The 27,223-nt window shown below is 46.4% G+C and overlaps 1 protein-coding gene across 1 annotated transcript; it reads left to right on the top strand.

Moving 5' to 3' along the window:
* Nucleotides 1–9,954: 9,954 nt before the first annotated feature.
* Nucleotides 9,955–27,198, top strand: LOC308081488 (uncharacterized protein; the record flags this gene model as incomplete). The annotated part of the gene is made up of 13 exons (XM_080457863.1): nt 9,955–10,160; nt 12,043–12,242; nt 15,950–16,167; nt 17,623–17,872; nt 18,038–18,118; nt 18,856–19,076; nt 19,531–19,671; nt 21,903–22,078; nt 22,386–22,469; nt 23,680–23,812; nt 25,435–25,506; nt 26,181–26,252; nt 26,990–27,198. Coding segments are annotated over 13 exons (2,063 nt in total), but the record flags the coding sequence as incomplete, so codon positions are not given.
* Between the last annotated feature and the right edge of the window lie 25 nt (nt 27,199–27,223).

The raw sequence follows: 27,223 nt of genomic DNA, 5'->3' as shown, positions 1-27,223 counted from the left end.
GCTCTCCCGCTTAGCGGAGAGTGTGGCGGTGTAGAGGGGCTCTCCCCGAACGCGTGCGTACCTCCGAAGTTCCGGCGCCAAGCACCGTCTCCTGTCCAGTGTCCAGTGTCCAATTTGTATACACTATTGTCTGAAAACTGCCCTTTTCTGACCCCTGACCTCACTGGACGGCCCGCCACTTTTCAAAATACAGCTCTCCCGCTTAGCGGAGAGTGTGGCGGTGTAGAGGGGCTCTCCCCGAACGCGTGCGTACCTCCGAAGTTCCGGCGCCAAGCACCGTCTCCTGTCCAGTGTCCAATTTGTATACACTATTGTCTGAAAACGGCCCATTTCTGACCCCTGACCTCACTGGACGGCCCGCCACTTTTCAAAATACAGCTCTCCCGCTTAGCGGAGAGTGTGGCGGTGTAGAGGGGCTCTCCCCGAACGCGTGTGTACCTCCGAAGTTCCGGCGCCAAGCACCGTCTCCTGTCCAGTGTCCAATTTGTATACACTATTGTCTGAAAACGGCCCTTTTCTGACCCCTGACCTCACTGGACGGCCCGCCACTTTTCAAAATACAGCTCTCCCGCTTAGCGGAGAGTGTGGCGGTGTAGAGGGGCTCTCCCCGAACGCGTGCGTACCTCCGAAGTTCCGACGCCAAGCACCGTCTCCTGTCCAGTGTCCAGTGTCCAATTTGTATACACTATTGTCTGAAAACGGACCTTTTCTGACGGTGTAGAGGGGCTCTCCCCGAACGCGTGCGTACCTCCGAAGCACCGTCTCCTGTCCAGTGTCCAATTTGTATACACTATTGTCTGAAAACGGACCTTTTCTGACCCCTGACCTCACTGGACGGCCCGCCACTTTTCAAAATACAGCTCTCCCGCTTAGCGGAGAGTGTGGCGGTGTAGAGGGGCTCTCCCCGAACGCGTGCGTACCTCCGAAGTTCCGACGCCAAGCACCGTCTCCTGTCCAGTGTCCAATTTGTATACACTATTGTCTGAAAACGGCCCTTTTCTGACCCCTGACCTCACTGGACGGCCCGCCACTTTTCAAAATACAGCTCTCCCGCTTAGCGGAGAGTGTGGCGGTGTAGAGGGGCTCTCCCCGAACGTTTGCGTACCTCCGAAGTTCCGACGCCAAGCACCGTCTCCTGTCCAGTGTCCAGTGTCCAATTTGTATACACTATTGTCTGAAAACGGACCTTTTCTGACCCCTGACCTCACTGGACGGCCCGCCACTTTTCAAAATACAGCTCTCCCGCTTAGCGGAGAGTGTGGCGGTGTAGAGGGGCTCTCCCCGAACGCGTGCGTACCTCCGAAGTTCCGACGCCAAGCACCGTCTCCTGTCCAGTGTCCAGTGTCCAATTTGTATACACTATTGTCTGAAAACGGCCCTTTTCTGACCCCTGACCTCACTGGACGGCCCGCCACTTTTCAAAATACAGCTCTCCCGCTTAGCGGAGAGTGTGGCGGTGTAGAGGGGCTCTCCCCGAACGCGTGCGTACCTCCGAAGTTCCGACGCCAAGCACCGTCTCCTGTCCAGTGTCCAGTGTCCAATTTGTATACACTATTGTCTGAAAACGGCCCTTTTCTGACCCCTGACCTCACTGGACGGCCCGCCACTTTTCAAAATACAGCTCTCCCGCTTAGCGGAGAGTGTGGCGGTATAGAGGGGCTCTCCCCGAACGCGTGCGTACCTCCGAAGTTCCGGCGCCAAGCACCGTCTCCTGTCCAGTGTCCAATTTGTATACACTATTGTCTGAAAACGGCCCTTTTCTGACCCCTGACCTCACTGGACGGCCCGCCACTTTTCAAAATACAGCTCTCCCGCTTAGCGGAGAGTGTGGCGGTGTAGAGGGGCTCTCCCCGAACGCGTGCGTACCTCCGAAGTTCCGACGCCAAGCACCGTCTCCTGTCCAGTGTCCAGTGTCCAATTTGTATACACTATTGTCTGAAAACGGCCCTTTTCTGACCCCTGACCTCACTGGACGGCCCGCCACTTTTCAAAATACAGCTCTCCCGCTTAGCGGAGAGTGTGGCGGTGTAGAGGGGCTCTCCCCGAACGCGTGCGTACCTCCGAAGTTCCGACGCCAAGCACCGTCTCCTGTCCAGTGTCCAATTTGTATACACTATTGTCTGAAAACGGCCCTTTTCTGACCCCTGACCTCACTGGACGGCCCGCCACTTTTCAAAATACAGCTCTCCCGCTTAGCGGAGAGTGTGGCGGTGTAGAGGGGCTCTCCCCGAACGCGTGCGTACCTCCGAAGTTCCGGCGCCAAGCACCGTCTCCTGTCCAGCGTCCAATTTGTATACACTATTGTCTGAAAACGGCCCTTTTCTGACCCCTGACCTCACTGGACGGCCCGCCACTTTTCAAAATACAGCTCTCCCGCCTAGCGGAGAGTGTGGCGGTGTAGAGGGGCTCTCCCCGAACGCGTGCGTACCTCCGAAGTTCCGACGCCAAGCACCGTCTCCTGTCCAGTGTCCAATTTGTATACACTATTGTCTGAAAACGGCCCTTTTCTGACCCCTGACCTCACTGGACGGCCCGCCACTTTTCAAAATACAGCTCTCCCGCTTAGCGGAGAGTGTGGCGGTGTAGAGGGGCTCTCCCCGAACGCGTGCGTACCTCCGAAGTTCCGGCGCCAAGCACCGTCTCCTGTCCAGTGTCCAATTTGTATACACTATTGTCTGAAAACGGCCCTTTTCTGACCCCTGACCTCACTGGACGGCCCGCCACTTTTCAAAATACAGCTCTCCCGCCTAGCGGAGAGTGTGGCGGTGTAGAGGGGCTCTCCCCGAACGCGTGCGTACCTCCGAAGTTCCGACGCCAAGCACCGTCTCCTGTCCAGTGTCCAATTTGTATACACTATTGTCTGAAAACGGCCCTTTTCTGACCCCTGACCTCACTGGACGGCCCGCCACTTTTCAAAATACAGCTCTCCCGCTTAGCGGAGAGTGTGGCGGTGTAGAGGGGCTCTCCCCGAACGCGTGCGTACCTCCGAAGTTCCGGCGCCAAGCACCGTCTCCTGTCCAGTGTCCAATTTGTATACACTATTGTCTGAAAACGGCCCTTTTCTGACCCCTGACCTCACTGGACGGCCCGCCACTTTTCAAAATACAGCTCTCCCGCTTAGCGGAGAGTGTGGCGGTGTAGAGGGGCTCTCCCCGAACGCGTGCGTACCTCCGAAGTTCCGACGCCAAGCACCGTCTCCTGTCCAGTGTCCAGTGTCCAATTTGTATACACTATTGTCTGAAAACGGCCCTTTTCTGACCCCTGACCTCACTGGACGGCCCGCCACTTTTCAAAATACAGCTCTCCCGCTTAGCGGAGAGTGTGGCGGTATAGAGGGGCTCTCCCCGAACGCGTGCGTACCTCCGAAGTTCCGGCGCCAAGCACCGTCTCCTGTCCAGTGTCCAGTGTCCAATTTGTATACACTATTGTCTGAAAACGGCCCTTTTCTGACCCCTGACCTCACTGGACGGCCCGCCACTTTTCAAAATACAGCTCTCCCGCTTAGCGGAGAGTGTGGCGGTGTAGAGGGGCTCTCCCCGAACGCGTGCGTACCTCCGAAGTTCCGACGCCAAGCACCGTCTCCTGTCCAGTGTCCAGTGTCCAATTTGTATACACTATTGTCTGAAAACTGCCCTTTTCTGACCCCTGACCTCACTGGACGGCCCGCCACTTTTCAAAATACAGCTCTCCCGCTTAGCGGAGAGTGTGGCGGTGTAGAGGGGCTGTCCCCGAACGCGTGCGTACCTCCGAAGTTCCGACGCCAAGCACCGTCTCCTGTCCAGTGTCCAATTTGTATACACTATTGTCTGAAAACGGCCCTTTTCTGACCCCTGACCTCACTGGACGGCCCGCCACTTTTCAAAATACAGCTCTCCCGCTTAGCGGAGAGTGTGGCGGTGTAGAGGGGCTCTCCCCGAACGCGTGCGTACCTCCGAAGTTCCGGCGCCAAGCACCGTCTCCTGTCCAGTGTCCAATTTGTATACACTATTGTCTGAAAACGGCCCTTTTCTGACCCCTGACCTCACTGGACGGCCCGCCACTTTTCAAAATACAGCTCTCCCGCTTAGCGGAGAGTGTGGCGGTGTAGAGGGGCTCTCCCCGAACGCGTGCGTACCTCCGAAGTTCCGGCGCCAAGCACCGTCTCCTGTCCAGTGTCCAATTTGTATACACTATTGTCTGAAAACTGCCCTTTTCTGACCCCTGACCTCACTGGACGGCCCGCCACTTTTCAAAATACAGCTCTCCCGCTTAGCGGAGAGTGTGGCGGTGTAGAGGGGCTCTCCCCGAACGCGTGCGTACCTCCGAAGTTCCGGCGCCAAGCACCGTCTCCTGTCCAGTGTCCAGTGTCCAATTTGTATACACTATTGTCTGAAAACGGCCCTTTTCTGACCCCTGACCTCACTGGACGGCCCGCCACTTTTCAAAATACAGCTCTCCCGCTTAGCGGAGAGTGTGGCGGTGTAGAGGGGCTCTCCCCGAACGCGTGCGTACCTCCGAAGTTCCGGCGCCAAGCACCGTCTCCTGTCCAGTGTCCAGTGTCCAATTTGTATACACTATTGTCTGAAAACTGCCCTTTTCTGACCCCTGACCTCACTGGACGGCCCGCCACTTTTCAAAATACAGCTCTCCCGCTTAGCGGAGAGTGTGGCGGTGTAGAGGGGCTCTCCCCGAACGCGTGCGTACCTCCGAAGTTCCGACGCCAAGCACCGTCTCCTGTCCAGTGTCCAGTGTCCAATTTGTATACACTATTGTCTGAAAACGGCCCTTTTCTGACCCCTGACCTCACTGGACGGCCCGCCACTTTTCAAAATACAGCTCTCCCGCTTAGCGGAGAGTGTGGCGGTATAGAGGGGCTCTCCCCGAACGCGTGCGTACCTCCGAAGTTCCGGCGCCAAGCACCGTCTCCTGTCCAGTGTCCAGTGTCCAATTTGTATACACTATTGTCTGAAAACGGCCCTTTTCTGACCCCTGACCTCACTGGACGGCCCGCCACTTTTCAAAATACAGCTCTCCCGCTTAGCGGAGAGTGTGGCGGTGTAGAGGGGCTCTCCCCGAACGCGTGCGTACCTCCGAAGTTCCGACGCCAAGCACCGTCTCCTGTCCAGTGTCCAGTGTCCAATTTGTATACACTATTGTCTGAAAACTGCCCTTTTCTGACCCCTGACCTCACTGGACGGCCCGCCACTTTTCAAAATACAGCTCTCCCGCTTAGCGGAGAGTGTGGCGGTGTAGAGGGGCTCTCCCCGAACGCGTGCGTACCTCCGAAGTTCCGACGCCAAGCACCGTCTGTCCAGTGTCCAGTGTCCAATTTGTATACACTATTGTCTGAAAACGGCCCTTTTCTGACCCCTGACCTCACTGGACGGCCCGCCACTTTTCAAAATACAGCTCTCCCGCTTAGCGGAGAGTGTGGCGGTGTAGAGGGGCTCTCCCCGAACGCGTGCGTACCTCCGAAGTTCCGACGCCAAGCACCGTCTCCTGTCCAGTGTCCAATTTGTATACACTATTGTCTGAAAACGGCCCTTTTCTGACCCCTGACCTCACTGGACGGCCCGCCACTTTTCAAAATACAGCTCTCCCGCTTAGCGGAGAGTGTGGCGGTGTAGAGGGGCTCTCCCCGAACGCGTGCGTACCTCCGAAGTTCCGGCGCCAAGCACCGTCTCCTGTCCAGCGTCCAATTTGTATACACTATTGTCTGAAAACGGCCCTTTTCTGACCCCTGACCTCACTGGACGGCCCGCCACTTTTCAAAATACAGCTCTCCCGCTTAGCGGAGAGTGTGGCGGTGTAGAGGGGCTCTCCCCGAACGCGTGCGTACCTCCGAAGTTCCGACGCCAAGCACCGTCTCCTGTCCAGTGTCCAGTTTGTATACACTATTGTCTGAAAACGGCCCTTTTCTGACCCCTGACCTCACTGGACGGCCCGCCACTTTTCAAAATACAGCTCTCCCGCTTAGCGGAGAGTGTGGCGGTGTAGAGGGGCTCTCCCCGAACGCGTGCGTACCTCCGAAGTTCCGACGCCAAGCACCGTCTCCTGTCCAGTGTCCAATTTGTATACACTATTGTCTGAAAACTGACCTTTTCTGACCCCTGACCTCACTGGACGGCCCGCCACTTTTCAAAATACAGCTCTCCCGCTTAGCGGAGAGTGTGGCGGTGTAGAGGGGCTCTCCCCGAACGCGTGCGTACCTCCGAAGTTCCGACGCCAAGCACCGTCTCCTGTCCAGTGTCCAGTGTCCAATTTGTATACACTATTGTCTGAAAACGGACCTTTTCTGACCCCTGACCTCACTGGACGGCCCGCCACTTTTCAAAATACAGCTCTCCCGCTTAGCGGAGAGTGTGGCGGTGTAGAGGGGCTCTCCCCGAACGCGTGCGTACCTCCGAAGTTCCGGCGCCAAGCACCGTCTCCTGTCCAGTGTCCAATTTGTATACACTATTGTCTGAAAACGGCCCTTTTCTGACCCCTGACCTCACTGGACGGCCCGCCACTTTTCAAAATACAGCTCTCCCGCTTAGCGGAGAGTGTGGCGGTGTAGAGGGGCTCTCCCCGAACGCGTGCGTACCTCCGAAGTTCCGGCGCCAAGCACCGTCTCCTGTCCAGTGTCCAATTTGTATACACTATTGTCTGAAAACGGCCCTTTTCTGACCCCTGACCTCACTGGACGGCCCGCCACTTTTCAAAATACAGCTCTCCCGCTTAGCGGAGAGTGTGGCGGTGTAGAGGGGCTCTCCCCGAACGCGTGCGTACCTCCGAAGTTCCGACGCCAAGCACCGTCTCCTGTCCAGTGTCCAGTGTCCAATTTGTATACACTATTGTCTGAAAACTGACCTTTTCTGACCCCTGACCTCACTGGACGGCCCGCCACTTTTCAAAATACAGCTCTCCCGCTTAGCGGAGAGTGTGGCGGTGTAGAGGGGCTCTCCCCGAACGCGTGCGTACCTCCGAAGTTCCGACGCCAAGCACCGTCTCCTGTCCAGTGTCCAGTGTCCAATTTGTATACACTATTGTCTGAAAACTGACCTTTTCTGACCCCTGACCTCACTGGACGGCCCGCCACTTTTCAAAATACAGCTCTCCCGCTTAGCGGAGAGTGTGGCGGTGTAGAGGGGCTCTCCCCGAACGCGTGCGTACCTCCGAAGTTCCGACGCCAAGCACCGTCTCCTGTCCAGTGTCCAGTGTCCAATTTGTATACACTATTGTCTGAAAACGGACCTTTTCTGACCCCTGACCTCACTGGACGGCCCGCCAGTTTTCAAAATACAGCTCTCCCGCTTAGCGGAGAGTGTGGCGGTGTAGAGGGGCTCTCCCCGAACGCGTGCGTACCTCCGAAGTTCCGGCGCCAAGCACCGTCTCCTGTCCAGTGTCCAATTTGTATACACTATTGTCTGAAAATGGCCCTTTTCTGACCCCTGACCTCACTGGACGGCCCGCCACTTTTCAAAATACAGCTCTCCCGCTTAGCGGAGAGTGTGGCGGTGTAGAGGGGCTCTCCCCGAACGCGTGCGTACCTCCGAAGTTCCGACGCCAAGCACCGTCTCCTGTCCAGTGTCCAGTGTCCAATTTGTATACACTATTGTCTGAAAACGGCCCTTTTCTGACCCCTGACCTCACTGGACGGCCCGCCACTTTTCAAAATACAGCTCTCCCGCTTAGCGGAGAGTGTGGCGGTGTAGAGGGGCTCTCCCCGAACGCGTGCGTACCTCCGAAGTTCCGACGCCAAGCACCGTCTCCTGTCCAGTGTCCAGTGTCCAATTTGTATACACTATTGTCTGAAAACGGCCCTTTTCTGACCCCTGACCTCACTGGACGGCCCGCCACTTTTCAAAATACAGCTCTCCCGCTTAGCGGAGAGTGTGGCGGTGTAGAGGGGCTCTCCCCGAACGCGTGCGTACCTCCGAAGTTCCGGCGCCAAGCACCGTCTCCTGTCCAGTGTCCAATTTGTATACACTATTGTCTGAAAACGGCCCTTTTCTGACCCCTGACCTCACTGGACGGCCCGCCACTTTTCAAAATACAGCTCTCCCGCTTAGCTTACTCTTATTCTGAAGAGATCGTCCACCGGAAGTCTTATAGTTGCTCCGTTATAGTTGCTGACGGAACACTGCTCCTTGGAAACTTGTGGATACAATGGTGCTAAAAGGATAACACCAAAAGCCCTAAGGGCTTGTTTCCATTGTGGTCCTGTGTATTCAATTCATCGAGTTATTTAAAGACATACAATAATAGCCTATATAATACTAGCCATGGTTCACATGACGCTTGTATACAAGCGTCATGGTGCCGAGTCCCCCTGGTCTAAAGTCGTGTTCGATTTTTTCACATTGCCATCTCTCACATAAACATAAACGTTCAGATTTCAAATATAAAGTGCTTACCACCGAGCCACGGATGTTACAAGGCGATGCGGACCGCGATGAGTACCCGTATCTCCCGTATTGTTCAATAAAAAGCATTTTAATCCCATCGCCGGCCATTTTCTCCAAATTGTCTCCGATACTTTCAACCATGCGACACTAATGGTTGGAAGGTGTATTGCACTCTGATACATTACAAAAAAAAAAACAAAAAAAAAAGCGATGGGATTAAAATGCTTTTTATTGAACAATACGGGAGATACGGGTACTCATCGCGGTCCGCATCGCCTTGTAACATCCGTGGCTCCGTGGTAAGCACTTTATATTTGAAATCTGAACGTTTATGTTTATGTGAGAGATGGCAATGTGAAAAACACAACACAACTTTAGACCAGGGGGACTCGGCACCATGACTGTCATGGTATGACAGTCATGTTTCAGGGCTAATATAATACAAGACATCAACACTAGTATCAATAAAATGTGTACTGTAAAATGTGTGTGTGTGTGTGTGGGGGGGGGGGTAAATTCTGATGTCAAGCTTAGACTTTACTAGGACAAATTGCAGACAGGTGCTCTTTTACGGTGGTTTTGAAGGAGGGTAAAGGTCCTTTAATACACACCGGCGAATATACGCAAAATTCGGACTCGTTCCGAATAATTAAAAGACGCTTTTTCGCTTCGCGAAACTGATTGACTTTATTGATTGATTGAATATTTTATTAGGCAAAAAATGTAAAACAGCACAGTTACATTTAAAATACTTTGTCTAACATAGGTCCGTTCATAAAAGTCCTTGCGGACTTGTTTCCAATGAGGGCCTTGGTATTCAATTCATAGGCAATATAAGGTTTTAAAAAAAAACGTATTTATTCGCATGAAGAATTCGCCCCGGTGCGTAAGGACCTTTAGAAGTAACCCTTTTTTAAAGTGAATCCTGCGATATATCTCATGTGATATGTCATTGACACTCTGACTATAGTTCATATTGTAGATGTTTGATAATATATTAGGTTTTTTTAGATTATAAAAAATGTCTGACATACATATATAAATACATACATACATATCAGAGGCAATCAGGCAAATATTGTACTTTTACTCCACTACAATTATTTGAAAACTTTAGTTACTAATTACTTTGCCGATATAAATTATTACATTATAAAACATAAATTAACCACTTTAGTCGTATTTTATACATAGGCTATTTGAAAATAGACGATCTACTAGCTCACAACGCGTCGCGAGGCTTTGTGAGCTTGTACATCTGCTATTTTCAAAACATTTGATACTTTTACTTTTGGTGCTTTAAGTATATTTTGATATACTACTACTTTTGTACTTTTACTCAAGTAACATTTTGAACACAGGCCATGCCACTTGTAACTGAGTATTTTTTATATTGTGGTATTGTTACTTTCACTTAAGTAAAATATCTGAGCTACTTCAATCCACCACTGGACAGTATTGATACTTTTACTTAAGTAAAACATTTGAGTATTTTCTTCCACCAGGCGGCTCTCTCTCACATACGTTGCTTCATCATCATACGTCATGACGTCAGCACGTACGATTACGCTCTGCGTCATTCAAGATGGCGGCGCCCGTGGAGGTGGTTCTGGTATCGCTTGGTGAGAGGTTTCCTTCATCAGACATCAACCCTCTGCACGCGCTGGCCGACAGGAAGAGCTTTAATGTGTTGTTTATGAACACCTCCTCCTCCTCCTCCTCCTCCTCCTCCTCCTCCACCTCTCCCTCCTCCTCGCACCTCCTGCTGTTCTCCTCCTCTGCGAGTCAAAGGTAAACAAACATGTAGCCATGGGTCACGTGACGCTTGTCTGTCGCGAGCGTCATGGCAGAATTTAAACCTGGTGTTTGCACTTTCTCCATTAACAGTCTGTACATCTACATAAACGTTCATATTTTTAAAATAAACCTCATGGCCATGGATGTTACAACTATGTACGGGTCCTTATAAGTACCCGTATCTTCAGTATTGTGCAATAAAAAGCATTTTAATCCGATCGATGGCCATTTTCTCATCGAGTTATAATGTATCAGAGTGCAGTACACCTCCCAACCGATAGGTGCGCGTAGTTGAAAGCACATCAAGAAAATGGCCACCAATTGGATTAAAATGCTTTTTATTAAACAATACGGAAGATACCGGTACTTCTGAGGACCCATACATAATGTTAACATCCGTGACCATGAGGTCAGCACTTTATATTGTAAATGTGAACGTTTATGTAGATGTACGGGTTGTAAATGGAGAAAGAGCCAAAACCAGGTTGAAGTTCCTTCATGACTGTCATGATATGACTGTCATGTGTCAGAGTGATGTTATTTATGTTTATGTTATTATGTTTCAGTACTGGAGTACTTTTTCCACCACCAAGCAGTGGTGATTTAGTGAGAGAAATAAGCAACCAGGACTATGAAAATAAGCTACTAATGTAGTTTATAGGCCACATGAGACATTTAAACCTACACACTGTATACATCTGCTATTTTCAAAACAAATCTTGAAATAAAATGTGGAATATTTGAAACATTCTAACAACACAAATGTAGTAGGTCTATATGGGGCTCCCTGGCACTAAACATGTTCAGATGGGGCAAGTACGTTTGAGTAGGAAGCAACTGTCTTTAGTTGCTATAAACAACACAAGATGTCTGGAATTTAAATATATTGTATAGCTATTGAGATATTTGGCATACATATTGAGATATGTGCATCAGTGGCGTTCCCAAGAATTACATTTAGGGCAGGCGAGATTCCCCCCCCCCCCTCCGAAGGGGGGGGGGGGTACTCGGGGGAAAATCTCGGGGGAAACAAGTTAACAACAACACTACACTGATTACAAAACTGAAAAACGTTAATAAGAACAACAAGTGTATAATCAATGTATGTATTTTTTATCAATGTATGTATTTTTATCCTTAAAAAAACATCATTACAGAAAAGGCGAACATGATGTCCTGCGCAAATTATTGACTAATTTCAACATTGCGATTACAACAGCAACAATAACAGCTAAATCAAATAGTGTTCAAGCATGTAGTGATGTCTCAAAACATGAGACGACAGGCTTGCTGCACTTGAAAATATCTATAATTGAATCGTAGTTCAGACCTTCAGTTAAATCTCTCTCAAACGCTCTAGGAGACACAGACTATTTAGGCGAGAGGTTGTCATTGTACTTCTGCTGTACTTTTTATGCCAGGTGATAGCCTTCAGGTGATGGCCCAGACCCCCACTCCTGGCACCCCATGAAGACAAAGGCATACATTTGCATCACTATAGGCAAGGGTCGCTCTGCTGAATGGTTACGGTAGTGATTGTCTGCCTGCCCGCGTGAATGGACGAGGAGGCGGGCTAATGGTCCGACGGTCTTTTACTTTATTTTCTAGGGGTGGCCAGATTTTAGTTGGGCAGGCGGCCTTGCCTCTATGGTGGGTACGCCACTGATGTGCATCGCACAGCCCCAGAATAAAGTAAAATAAAAACATAAGTGTTAAAATTAATTATTTTCTGTTTTACAAATGGTGGGATACAAAAATGGAGAAAATAGTGGATATACAAGCCCTATTTTTGCTATTTATTTATTTAAATTTGTAATCGTAATGGAGGAAAACGTTATAGATAATGGTGATACTGATGTGTGTTTTCTTGCTCTAGTAAAAGAAGCATCTTCATCTGTGTGCATCTGAGGAGCTCTGAGGAGGAGGAGGAGGATGATGATGATGATAATGATGAAGGGGCGCTCAGACTCCACACCAGTGGGTTGTTCCTCAGACATCACCGGATCTCTAACCGGAGCCGTGGCACCGCCCACCTGGTGGCCACGCCCTTACCTTCATCTCTGGAGATGTCTGGAGGTACAGTGTGTTATTGTTATTATATTATTGTTGTTGTTATTGTTGTTTTTAGGACGAATACAAGAACGCTCGCTCCCAAAACACGCTCGTCCCGGGTCAAATCCAGCGACCTCGGAACGGTCGCCACCAAGTATTTCTAAACGTATTTGAAAACTTTAGTTACTAGTTACTTTGCAGAAATACATTATTATATTATAAAACTTGCATTAACTACTTCAGCCCTATTTTGTACTGTACCTAGGCTATTTGAAAATAGCAGCTCTACATGCTGTAAAATTATGCCTAAACCTAACCTTATTCCTAAACATAACCTCAGTAAAACTATGTCTAAACCTAACCTTATTCCTAACCCACCGATCATTTTTCGGGCTATTATACGTCTAAAATACGTCCAAGGGTTAGGCTAAAATAGGGTTATAATTGGTATAACAGTGAAAGTTTTTTAGGCGTCTAAACCTAACCTTATTCCTAAACGTAACCTCAGTAAAACTATGTCTAAACCTAACCTTATTCCTATAACATCAGTAAAACTATGTCTAAACCTAACCTTATTCCTAAACGTAACCTCAGTAAAACTATGTCTAAACCTAACCTTATTCCTAACCTTAACTTCAGTAAAACTATGTCTAAACCTAACCTTATTCCTAACCTTAACTTCAGTAAAACTATGTCTAAACCTAACCTTATTCCTAAACGTAACCTCAGTAAAACTATGTCTAAACCTAACCTTATTCCTAAACGTAACCTCAGTAAAACTATGTCTAAACCTAACCTTATTCCTAAACGTAACCTCAGTAAAACTATGTCTAAACCTAACCTTATTCCTAAACGTAACCTCAGTAAAACTATGTCTAAATCTAACCTTAATCCTAAACGTAACCTCAGTAAAACTATGTCTAAACCTAACCTTATTCCTATAACCTCAGTAAAACTATGTCTAAACCTAACCTTATTCCTAAACGTAACCTCAGTAAAACTGTCTAAACCTAACCTTATTCCTATAACCTCAGTAAAACTATGCCTAAACCTAACCTTATTCCTATAACATCAGTAAAACTATGTCTAAACCTAACCTTATTCCTAAACGTAACCTCAGTAAAACTATGTCTAAACCTAACCTTATTCCTAAACGTAACCTCAGTAAAACTATGTCTAAACCTAACCTTATTCCTAAACGTAACCTCAGTAAAACTGTCTAAACCTAACCTTATTCCTAAACGTAACCTCAGTAAAACTATGTCTAAACCTAACCTTATTCCTAAACGTAACCTCAGTAAAACTATGTCTAAACCTAACCTTATTCCTAAACGTAACCTCAGTAAAACTATGTCTAAACCTTACCTTATTCCAAACCTTAACCTCAGTAAAACTATGTCTAAACCTAACCTTATTCCTAACCTTAACTTCAGTAAAACTATGTCTAAACCTAACCTTATTCCTAAACGTAACCTCAGTAAAACTATGTCTAAACCTAACCTTATTCCTAACCTTAACTCATTGACTGCCAGAGTTTAAACATCGTCTATAGCTGCCCTTGCCAGCTATTCCATAAATACACATATCAGTGCCAGGCTTACGTTTGAAGTCAAATTGGTTATCGATAGACAGGATGTACTTCTCAAGTCTACTCAGTATAATTGTCTCCATAACTTTGGACAAAACGCTGGCTAAGGCTAATAGGCCTATAATTATCTGAGCTGTTTATCTTACCCACTTTGTCTTTAATGACTAATACAACAGAGAGCATAGAATCAGGTAAAAACCCTTGAACAAAGAAACTTGTACAGCTTGTTACAGTTTCTTACTGGCAAATTTAAGATGTTCAGCACACTGAAGCCTCTGGAAGCAGTCTACCACAGTGCCCTACGTTTTATTACTGACCATGATTATCTCACCCATCACTGTGTTTTATATGATAAAGTGATGATTATCTCACCCATCACTGTGTTTTATATGATAAAGTGATGATTATCTCACCCATCACTGTGTTTTATATGATAAAGTGATGATTATCTCACCATCACTGTATTTTATATGATAAAGTGATGATTATCTCACCCATCACTGTATTTTATATGATAAAGTGATGATTATCTCACCCATCACTGTATTGTATATGATAAAGTGATGATTATCTCACCCATCACTGTATTTTATATGATAAAGTGATGATTATCTCACCCATCACTGTATTTTATATGATAAAGTGATGATTATCTCACCCATCACTGTATTTTATATGATAAAGTGATGATTATCTCACCATCACTGTATTTTATATGATAAAGTGATGATTATATCACCCATCACTGTATTTTATATGATAAAGTGATGATTATCTCACCCATCACTGTATTTTATATGATAAAGTGGGTTGGCCATCTCTCGCAGTGCGTAGAGAGCATTATTGTATTTTATTTATTTATAAGGCCTTATGTGGTAATCTTCCTTTGTACCTATCCCTGCTTTTAAAATCAAAGGTTACTGGACATTCAACACGTTCACAAACACACATTAGATATACCAGTCCACGTAAGAGCAGTGGACAAAGAAAGACTGCTTTCATGTATTATGCTCCACACAAATGGAACAAACTTCAGGACTCTCTGAAATGGTCTCATTAGAGACATTCAGGGTGCTTCTTGAGGACACACTACATAGAGACATTCAGGGTGCTTCTTGAGGACACACTACATGGAGACATTCAGGGTGCTTCTTGAGGACACACTACATAGAGACATTCAGGGTGCTTCTTGAGGACACACTACATAGAGACATTCAGGGTGCTTCTTGAGGACACACTACATAGTGACTGCACCTGTTTCATGTAACACTATGTTTATTTGCATCTGTGACATTGTAATGTGATTCAAATGTTTGTTATTGTTTCTCATTATTTATGTATTTTATATGTTGTTATCAGGGCGTCCTTGTAAAAAGAGAGCTTGCTCTCAATGGGCTTCCCTGAATAAATAAAGGAAAAAGAAAAGAAAAGCTGTTATATTGTCCAGACCACAGGCCTTATTATCACCTAGCTTCAGAATAGCTTCATGGATCTCACCAGGAGTGACAATCACATCATCATTGAAATCTATACGTTATCCAATTTTCAGTACTTTTACTTCAACCCCACCACATCTCAGAGGCAAATATTGTACTTTTACTCCACTATTATTTGACAGCTTTAGTTACTTTGCAGAGTTAGATTATTATCACAAAACATACATTTACCCTATATATATTTTGGCCATTTGAAAATAGCAGATCTACAAGCTCACAGATGCGACGCATTGTGAGCTTGTAGATCTGCTATTTTCAAAAGATTTTAATACATTTTGAACTTGTGAAATGGGACATTCTGCATAACGAGCATAACTTTTTACTTTTGTACTTCAAGTATATTCTGATACCAATACTTTTGTACTTTTACTCAAGTCAATTTTGAATTCCGGACTTTTACTTGTAACAGAGTATTTCTACATTGCAGTATTGATACTTTTACTTAAGTAAGAAATGTGAGTACTGTTTCCACCTGCTTTTCACACAGTTAAGCAGCTCAAAATAGTGATTCTGCCATAACTGCTAGAATGCATCAGAACCACTCACAGACATGTCCTGTCTGTCTGTCTGTCTGTCTGTCTGTCTGTCTGTCTGTCTGTCTGTCTGTCTGTCTGTCTGTCTGTCTGTCTGTCTGTCTGTCTCTCCAGTGGTCTCTCTCCATAAGGTGGTCTTAGGAGCAGGCAGCAGACACACTCTACGCTGGGCGACCAGCGAGCGTTTCTCCAGGCTCCTGCAGCTCCTCCTCTCCTCCTCCTGGGTTCTGGCCAGAGAAGGAGACCCTCTGCTCCTTCCCTGTACCCCTCCTCCTCCTCCTCCTCTTCCTCCTCCTCCTCCTCACAACCTCCTGGGAGAAGACTCCACTCAGGTGAGAATATCATTTGTTTTAGAGACCGACCGATATGGATTTTTGTGACCGATACCAATAACCAATTTTAGAGAGGGGTCAATCACTGATAACCGATATGCAGCCGATATAGTGAATCTTTGAGCTGGAATGAAGTGTTGATTTTGACAGGAAATGTAGTTTTAATCATAGTCTTTTGAATAAAATTCCATTTAGCTTTAGTCATATTTTAGTCATCTGAATTTTTTTAGTTTTAGTTTAGTTTTAGTCGACTAAATATCATACGATTATAGTCGACTAAATCTACAGTTGATTTAGTCGGCTGAAATGTATTTTGGCAGTGCCTTGATGGCGTCGTAATGGCTGAGTTTACACTAGGTTGCATGCTGCAACCTAGTGTAAACTTAGCCTGGGCAGCATATCTTTTCGTGTCTATGATCCGGTCGGGAGCTGAAGTAGCTCTACGTCACCAGACGCGTCATCCGCGTCATCAGGCCGTCCTAATAAAATCCTTGATGCGGCATAGTTTAGCTTATTTTTTTAATATAAATGTGCGTGCACTATCCGGAGACTATTTAGTGTCTGTATTATCCCACGGGGAAATTCTATTCCATTTAAATAGGGATTGAGGAACCAAAACAAAGCGGCACCGCAAAACCGGATGGGCAGAATCCGGAAAGAGATTTTTTTTTCTTCAGTAGGCGTGGCCTAGACCGTACATATAGACATATGGGTCTTTAATAACGCATACCAGGCTTTCCTCCGAGGTGGAAAGACTGGTGACGTGAGGTTAGTGTAAACTAGGTTGCATGCTGAAACTGCAGGAGTTTCAGTTTTGGTGTAGCTCTGAGTATACAAATGTTGGTTCCGAGATCCAAGTGGAGCCGACATAAATAAAAGAAAAAAGAAAGACGCACCAGGACGGCACCCATTATTTTATGGACTCGACAACCTAAAATTCTGTTCTAACACAGTCTGCCAGATGTCAGCTATAGGCTCCTCCATGCTGTAGCAGCCTACAATAAGAGACATTGACAATGATATTAAATTGCATGTTTCACCTCGATTAATAAGGAATCCAACAACTTTGTTCCCCCATGTATTGGCTGTAGTAATCTGATCCCTGGTCAGTCTAGCAGCACTTGATTATTTCAGCCCAAGCCCCCCTTCTTTCACACCCACAGCCAGTTTACAAAGAACAACTATTTGATGTGTATTAGCTTGTCTGACACCTAGTTGGTGGAGTTGAGAGAGCAACTACCAGACTGGCTATAAAGAATAGAAGCCATTAGCCAAGGCAAAAGGCAACGATTGCGCTTGACAATGGGAACGGTGGAGTACTGCTAGACCAGTGCCGGTAGAGGAAAAAAAAGATTTTTTAAAATTAATTTAGAGAAAAAAAAGTTGAATGCTGAAAAGTGGGGGGACATTCGGGACCGTCTCCATCCTCTCAGTTTCAGGAGTGTCTTCTCTCAGTTTCAGGAGTATCTTCAGGACCTGCTGGTGATGGAGTGTCGTCCCGTCAGACAGGGAGCGCTGACCGTTGACACCGTCGTCGTGGTGACCGACCGCTGGGACGCCTGTGAAGCTCCTCCCCCTCCTCTGCCCTCCTCCAGACCGATGACATCATCATCGTCATCATCATCATCATCAGTGTGCACGGCGGTGACATGCTCGGTGTTTGCGTCAGACTTTACACATTTCACCAACGGCCTTGGTGACACAGGTAAAGGAAGATCTGTCACAGTTATGCTCCATTTTTAAAAAATTAAATTTTTTTTTATAAATCAGCGCTATTGGACACCCTAAAACCATGAATTATAATGTTTGACAATTATGATGTATGACGATTAACGGTCAATTAAAATGCCATATATGGTGACAACCCTAGACGGGGGAGGCGGAGTCAGAAGAGGAGGGGGCGGAGTCACCCTGCTGGAGAACAAGGCGCTGATGGAGGCGGGGTTCTCAGGTAGGCCTGAACATAATATCCATTATCTTCTTAGCCAGGGGTCTTCAACAGGGGGTCCAGGTGTTTTGTGCCAATCTTTGCTTCTGGGGGGTCCCTGGAACAAAATATTTTGAGATGGGGTCCCTGGAACAAAATATTTTGAGATGGGGGTCCCTGGAACAAAATATTTTGAGATGGGGGTCCCTGGAACAAAATATTTTGAGATGGGGGTCCCTGGAACAAAATATTTTGAGATGGGGGGGGGGGGGGTCCGCGGACAAATACCTATCATTTTGGGTGGTCCTTGACATGAACAAAGTTTGAGAACCACTGTTATTATAATGATACTATAACTGATATTAGAACCACTGATATTATAAAAACAAACTGTTAGGATTTAGAAAACATTTGTAAAATCACCAGAAGCAAAGATTGGAGTAAAATGTTCTATATAAGAAAAACATTCAAAGATTTGCACAAATTCTCACGATTTTTCTGAAATAGCAGATCTACAAGCTCATAGCGTGGCAATCCTGCTATGAGCTTGTAGATCTGCTATGTTTGACTAGCCAAAGAAATCTACACAGATGTATTCCTGGTCTAAAAGGGTTAACCCATTAAAAACTGAAAAGCATCTGTGTGTCATCATTATATTTTAGGAGACATTTTGTAGAAATAAACTGGTTCATATTTCCATGATGTGTTCTCTCTCTCTCGCTCTCTCTCTCTCTCTCTCTCTCTCTCTCTCTCTCTCTCAGGGTTCCTCAGGGCTTTGGAGTGTCAGGTGGAGGTTCAGGTGCTAACCAGACGTCTAGACGCTGACGGGGACAGACGTCTAGACGGGGACAGACGTCTAGACGGGGACAGACGTCTAGACGGGGACAGCTGTGTGTTTGTGAGCAAGCAGCTGCTGCTCAGACTGGGGCTGTTCAACAGAGAATGGGTTCTTCTGCTGGGGTGGACACAGCGTCCGGCCCAGGTACATGGTTCTGGTGGTTCTTTTTCATGTCAAGGACCCCCAAACTGATATATTTTTCCCACGGACCGCCCATCTGAAAAGATGTTGTGCCAGGGACCCCCAGAAGAGAAAATTTGTTATTTTTTTTAAATCGAAATTATTCAAAACCTTTTCGATAATTTCCAAAAATGTTCAAAAATAGCAGATGTATAAGATTGTAGATCTGTTGTGATGCTGTATTAACACATTTTTGCTGGACCCCCCCTGGAATACCCCCCCCAGGACCCCTGAAAACCCCAGATTTTTTTAAATTATACTATAGAGCATAGAATAGCAATACCACAATTATTTACCACAAATCTTTGAGCATCTAAGTGACAATGAAGTGCATCTGAATATGAAGTAACAGCAGTTGAGTAAATGTACCATGTTACTTTAAGTAAATTTACTTTGTTACTTTCCTCCCCTGTGCCAGGTGGTGGTCGCAGAACTCGGCGGTGAAGACCTGGGGTTACCATGGCAACGTGAAGACTTAGCGTTCATATCCAGTACCCTCTGGTTCAACCTGACCAATGGACGACCACTTCCTGTCAACAACACCTCGTTAAAGATGAAGGTGATTTCACATTGCTCTTAGTGATGGTGATGTCAACAACACCTCGTTAAAGATGAAGGCGATTAGGGGGCACGGTGGCACAGTCGGTAGTGCTGTCGCCTCACAGCTAGAAGGTCTTGGGTTCGATTCCCGCAGGGGACGCTGTGGGCGCTGGGGGCGTGTTCTCTCCTCCGCGTCATCAGTGCCCATACCCTAGGTGGGGTTGGCGAAAGGGCCTTTCTGTGTGGAGTGTTGTATGTTCTCCCCGTGTCTCCTAGGGTAGGTACCCTCACAAAAACATGCAGTAATCCTGGTCACTATACTGCCTTCCCCTGGCCAGCCGGGGCGCCTGATGGAGGGGAAGGGAACTGGTTGGAATAACGTGTTCCTTCCACGCGCTACGTCCAACCAGGGAAACTCTCCCCTGTCAGGTGACAAGAAGGTCAGTTGGCTCTCATGCATTGAAGGAGGCATGAGCTCGGCCCTGGCCTCCCTAGGTTGGCAGAGGGAAGGTAGTGCCCAGGATTACATAGAGAATTGGCACTGGGTGTAAAAAATAGGGTTACAAAATCGCGGGATAAAAATTTAAGTAAAAAAAAAAAAAAGATGAAGGCGATTCCACATTGCTCTTAGTGATCGTGATGGAAGGGATTCATTTGTTTGGTTTAACCCGTTTAGATCTGGAAAGGCCTGTACGTTGTTACATTACAGTCATTTAGCAGACGCTTTTATCCAAAGCGACGTACAATAAGTGCATTCAACATAGGTAGGGAACAAAACTACTAATAACCAGAAGTCTTAAGTGCATTCTCCTCTAAAACAAGCAACTAAGCGCATACCTAGCGCTAAGGTAAAAGTACAATATATCAGCTACCTACTTTCTTAAACAGATGAGACACATAGGAAAATCAAATGAGCAAGAACTAAAACAAATAAGTGTATCGAATAAACACGATCCAATAAAACAAGAGCTCGTACAAATAATTTACAACAAGTAGGCAAGGCGAAGAGGAAGGGTCAGGGTAGTGTTTCCTGAAGAGGTGGGTTTTCAGCCTGCGGTGAAAGATGGGCAGTGACTCTGCTGTCCTGACATCAGTGGGGAGTTCATTCCACCACTGTGGGGCCAGAACACCAACCAGTCGCCCCGAGGCGGCAGACCGAAGTGGTCGGGCAGGGTGTAAGCATCGACCATAACCCGGAGGTACGTAAGAAGGAGCTGTTCCTTTCACTGCCCTATAGGCTAGCACCAGGGTTTTAAACTGGATGCGAGCCGCTATGGGGAGCTAGTGTAGAGAATGGAGAAGGGTAGTTGTGTGGGCGGTTGAATACCAGACGAGCTGCAGCTTTCTGAACAAGCTCCAGAGGTCTGATGGCAGATGCCTGAGCACCAGCAAGGAGGGAGTTGCAGTAGTCCAGGCGGGAGATGACAAGAGCCTGGATGAGCACCTGGGCTGCCTTCTCCGTGAGGAAGGGTTGAATCCTCCTGATGTGGAATCTGCACGACCGTGTCACTCCGCTGCTATTCTGCTATGTTCAGAGGGGGGGGGGGGGGCGTTAGTGACTCAGGGGTAGAGCGGCCGGATGGGAACCACAAGGTCCCCAGTTCGATCCTGGGTTTCCTCCGCCATCGGTGTGTGAATGTGTGAATGTAATGCACAATCTATGTAAAGCGCTTTGGATAAAAGCGCTATAGAAATGCACCATTTACCATTTTACCATTTCACAATATTTATCTGTGGAACCGAAAATGTAATGCCTCAACTCCTACAATTCCAAGTGCTTATCGGAGTGGGGGGTCCCCAGTTCAAATATGATTATTTTGGGGGGTCCCCAGTTCAAATATGATTATTTTGGGGGGTCGTGGCCTGAAAAGTTTGAGAACTACTGGGCTAATTGAAGGGCCTGCCTCTGTTCCTCACTTGTATTTAAGCTGTGTGTAGCCTCTTCATGGTATGACCTGATGAAGATGTATTGTATTTAAGCTGTGTGTAGCCTCTTCATGGTATGACCTGATGAAGATGTATTGTATTTAAGCTGTGTGTAGCCTCTTCATGGTATGACCTGATGAAGATGTATTGTATTTAAGCTGTGTGTAGCCTCTTCATGGTATGACCTGATGAAGATGTATTGACATGGAAACGTTGTCATGTTATTTGCCTGCACCCTGTAATCAAGCCTTCCTCCTCCATCAAACTAAACCATAACTATTTTGCTGTTTAAAATCAACACTGCTGTTCTCTGTCCCGTTGCAGAGATGGAAGCCGGGCCGTCTGCAGAGCGGCGGCTCCCCCTGCAGGTCAGACAGTGAATGTCTGAGCGTCCGTCCTCCAATCGGCTCGGAGCTGCACATCCAGCCTGTCCTCTGTCCACACTGTAAACAACACGGTTGCTATGACGACCTCCTCCAGCGCCACTTCACCGTACCCAGGTAATGACACTGTAAACAACACGGTTGCTATGACGACCTCCTCCAGCGTCACTTCACCGTACCCAGGTAATGACACTGTAAACAACACGGTTGCTAATAATTAAAGTGCTGAAATGTGAGCTTGTAGATCGGCTAGTTTCGCTACTTTTGTGCGACACTCTTTACATGACGAAGTAAGGCATTAATTTACAAAAACAAAACACATTAAAAAAGTTTAATTTTCTGCCCCGACAGCATCGATATGGACACAGTTCACACCGTGACCTGTCTGTGTGTCTGTCTGTCTGTCTGTCTGTCTGTCTGTCAGGTTGGTCAGTGAGGGAGACATATTGACGGTTCCTGCTCAGCACTGTCCTGACCTGCTACACCACAACACAGATGGAATAAACAGGTATTATTATAATTATTATTATTCAGAACATATTGGTGGGGGTGGGGGTTGAGGGCCCGCGGTGACCACATGGTAATCCACACAGCAGTAGAAAACATTTAGCCTCCCTCCAGAAAGACTGACAAAGGCTGTTAACTTTATTTAATGGTGAGGTTGAGATGGTTTGGACATCATGTGAAAATGAGGGATGAGAAGAATGATGGAGAGGAGAAGAGGAAGGCCAAAGAGGTTTGTGGATGTGGTCACCTCCCTGACCAAGAACCCAAGACCCATCTCCCCCAATTGCTCAGTTTGTTGAGACCATAGATATAGAAACCTAGATACCTCATTGGCCTCTGCAGTTCGTTGGAGCGACCTGTTTCGTATGGTGGCCGCCATACGCGCTGTGATTGGCCAGTGCCCGTTCCCCCCGGAAATGGGGGGAACGGGCACTGGCCAATCACAGCGCGTCTTTTCCAGGACTTGTCAGAATCTAGTTGTCCCGCCCCCACCTGCCTCTCATTGGCCTACTGAACGCCCCCTTCTGTGACGCACGCGGAAATTTCCAGCTGCCCCCCAAGGAAGCTTGGGAAGCGGAAGCGCGCCCGCCATACAGACGCTTCAGAGCCAGAGGAGGCGTCTACCTTTTATGTCTATGGTTGAGACCTTCAATGCTGCAGAAAGTGCCTCCATACAATCCTGTCTCAGAGGTCCAGAGACAACTCCTTTGACCTCATGGCTTGGTTTGTGCTCTGACATGTTAACTGTGGGACCTGATAGAGACATGTGTGAGCCTTTCTAAATGATGTCAAATCAGTTTAATTTACCATAGGCAGACTCCAATCAAGTTATAGAAACATGTCAAGGATGATCAGTGGAAACAGGATGCTCAACTTTGAGTGTCATAGCAAAGGGTTAATACTTATGCACATGTGAAGTTGTCTTTTAAATGTAAAACATCTCTTTTTATTTAGTCATTATAGGTTATAGTGTGGTGAATGTTGAATAAAACAATGCATTTAATACATTTTTGAATAAGGCTGTAACATAACAAAATGTGGAAAAGGTGAAGGGGGGTCAATACTTTCACAAGGCACTGTAGGTGACTTCATCTTCTCTCCTCCAGATGTTCTACAGTTCACTTCATCTTCTCTCCTCCAGGTGTTCTACAGTTCACTTCATCTTCTCTCCTCCTGGTGTTCTACAGTTCACTTCATCTTCTCTCCTCCAGGTGTTCTACAGTTCACTTCAGAGTGCAGAAGGTTGTTGGACCTGAAGAAGAACAGAAGGTTGTAGGAAGTCATGAAGAAGAGCAGAGCAGAGCAGCATTCCTGGCAGACAGACAACACACCACCCTGTATATGGTAAAAAGAACACTTTATTTATCTTACATGGTACCAATAACACTTTATTTATCCTACATGGTACTAATAACACTTCATTTATCCTACATGGAACTAATAACACTTCATTTATCCTACATGGTACTAATAACACTTCATTTATCCTACATGGTACTAATAACACTTCATTTTTCTTACATGGTACTAATAATACTTCATTTATCCTACATGGTACTAATAACACTTCATTTATCCTACATGGAACTAATAACACTTCATTTATCCTACATGGTACTAATAACACTTAATTTTTCTTACATGGTACTAATAATACTTCATTTATCCTACATGGTACTAATAACACTTCATTTATCCTACATGGAACTAATAACACAGAGAGAGAGAGAGAGAGAGAGAGAGAGAGAGAGAGAGAGAGAGAGAGAGAGAGAGAGAGAGAGAGAGAGAGAGAGAAGAGAGAGAGAGAGAGAGAGAGAGAGAGAGAGAGAGAGAGAGAGAGAGAGAGAGAGAGAGAGAGAGAGAGAGAGAGAGAGAGAGAGAGAGAGAGAGAGAGAGAGAGAGAGAGAGAGAGAGAGAGAGAGAGAGAGAGAGAGAGAGAGAGAGAGAGAGAGAGACTGTTGAAAGTGATTTGTTTCCTGCACAAAGTTTACAATGGACCGCAATGTTTGTGTCTTTGACTGACACAAACTCAAAATAATAACAAAACCTCCAAGTGTTGAAAGTAAACCTTTACGGCGTGCTGTGCTTGGTTTTTGAGCCACAACCCGCAGGCTGGGCTGACACATCAGACACATGGCGGCTCAGACGGAATACAACCGATACAGAGAGGGTTATTGTGATTAGACATTTAGAGGTTTATAGGTTTGGGTTGGAGGCATTTTTTATCACAGTTTTAATTTAATTTAGAGGAAGAGTTTTCTATTCACACAGGGGGATGAACTTTGCCAGGGTTGGAGCTGACAGTGACATGCAAATAATCCCATTAACTATAACAGTGGTTCTCAAACTTTAAAATGTCAAGGTCTCCCCTTAACTCTGAGAGTGTACAAATGGAACCAAATGGACCCTCCATTTAAATTCCTTTTATTTGGTTCCATTTGTACGCTCTCAGAGTTACAGACTTGTAAAGGGTCAATTTAGACCCCCCTAAAGGAACCCAGAGAGTCCCTGGAATCCACTTTGAGAACCACTGAACTAAAACAATGAAGCATCTCCAGCTGGTCTGAGGTGTGAAGACCTGCCCTGCTCGGGGGAGAGTGGTTGAGAGCGCTCAATCCAACCGAAATGTTGTCCGGGACGGTATCAAGGTGCCATATTTCGAAAACCTTTCAGAGAGAGAAAAATAAAAAACTATATCATTTGGATTGAATATTTAGGAAAAAGTCATGTAAGGGGAACCTTCTGAGAGCTTCATGAGCAGAGATGATTGGCTTCAAAATCCCATAGTCGTCCGAGCTGACCGCTCCGACATGTGAAGCTGAGAGCTGACCTGTACTACCACATAAGTGTGTGTGTGTGTGTGTGTGTGTGTGTGTGTGTGTGTGTGTGTGTGTGTAGGGAGCGTCTACAAACAGTCAGGCTCCATGGTGTTGTGTAGATGAAGACGCGTCTCTCTTCTTCAACAGTATCTGTCCAGCTGGTCTGACCTCTACTGTGGACACTCTGACCTCTGTTATCACACCACACCTCACACACAGGTACACACACACACACACACACACACACACACACACACACACACACACACACACACACACACACACACACACACACACACACCTCCATTATCCAGAATCGCTAAAAGGATCCCAACTCTACTCTGTAGAACACAACACTGTACTGAATGTAAAACACAACATGTTGAATGGTAAATGGTGCATTTATATAGCGCTTTTATCCAAAGCACTTTACATAGATTGTGCATTACATTCACACATTCACGGACACTTCGACACTAACTCTGGGGGAGCCCGTGATCGAACTGGGAACCTTGCGGTTTTCCAGTTCTCTACCCCGCCCCTCCACTACCCCTGAGCCACTGCCGCCCAGTGAATCACACCACATCATTTGATTGATTGATTGATTGATTGAATACTTTATTAACAGTTTGGCAATTACATGAATATATGGTTGAAAATGGGTGCAGTGGTACTTTAAGTTTTACGGCATACAATATTTAATATTAAAGACAAGATGCATTAGAAATGTGATGTATAATTCTTTTTTTATATATTGTATTCTTAAAAATAAATATTCAAATGTTTGGTTTGTGTGTGGGTGTGTGTGCGTGCGTGCCTGCGTATGTGTGTGTGTGTGTGTGTGTGTGTGTGTGTGTCATAGTGGTGTGTGTGTGTGCACGGTGCTGCTACAGGGTCCCAGAGGAGGAGGTAAAACTACAGCTGTCAGAGCAGCCTGCAGGAGACTCCACCTCCACCTTCTGAAGGTAAACACTAGTACACTAAGCCCTTCTACACCTGAAGGTAAACACTAGTACACTAAGCCCTTCTACACCTGAAGGTAAACACTAGTACACTAACCCCTTCTACACCTGAAGGTAAACACTAGTACACTAAGCCCTTCTACACCTGAAGGTAAACACTAGTACACTAACCCCTTCTACACCTGAAGGTAAACACTAGTACACTAAGCCCTTCTACACCTGAATGTAAACACTAGTACACTAAGCCCTTCTACACCTGAAGGTAAACACTAGTACACTAAGCCCTTCTACACCTGAAACGTTTTGACTGGACATGAATCCATTAAGACCGGAAATGCATCTGTGTCATTTTAAGATTGATTTTGCTATTAAAAAATAGCAGAATGTGTGTGTGTGTGTGTGTGTGTGTGTGTGATAAATGTATTGTTGTGTATCCCTACAGGCAGACTGTGTATGTGTGTGTTATAAATGTATTGTTGTGTATCCCTACAGGCAGACTGTGTGTGTGTGTGTGTTATAAATGTATTGTTGTGTATCTCTACAGGCAGACTGTGTGTGTGTGTGTGTGTTATAAATGTATTGTTGTGTATTTCTACAGGCAGACTGTGTGTGTGTGTGTGTGTGTGTGTGTGTGTGTGTGTGTGTGTGTGTGTTATAAATGTATTGTTGTGTATTTCTACAGGCAGACTGTGTGTGTGAGTGTGTGTGTGTTATAAATGTATTGTTGTGTATCTCTACAGGCAGACTGTGTGAGTGTGTGTGGGGAGACTGCAGCAGCCTGTGAGGTCAGGTTGAGGGCGTTAGTCCAGCGGGCGTCGAACCATCAACCCTGCGTCCTCCTGCTCAGAAACCTGCGGCTCCTGGCCCCACCGGGGGCCCAAGACGGACCCCCAGGGGACAGCCGAGTGTGGGGGACCCTCTGTGACCTCATTACCAACGTCCCACACAGGTAAACTGTCACTAGTTTAGGTTTA

Source organism: Gymnoscopelus braueri (assembly GCF_963280865.1).
Source record: "Gymnoscopelus braueri genome assembly, contig: SCAFFOLD_137, whole genome shotgun sequence".
Lineage (NCBI taxonomy): Eukaryota > Metazoa > Chordata > Actinopteri > Myctophiformes > Myctophidae > Gymnoscopelus > Gymnoscopelus braueri.
The sequence above is the reverse complement of the archived record's forward strand: the minus strand, read 5'-3'. Positions and strand labels throughout refer to the sequence as shown.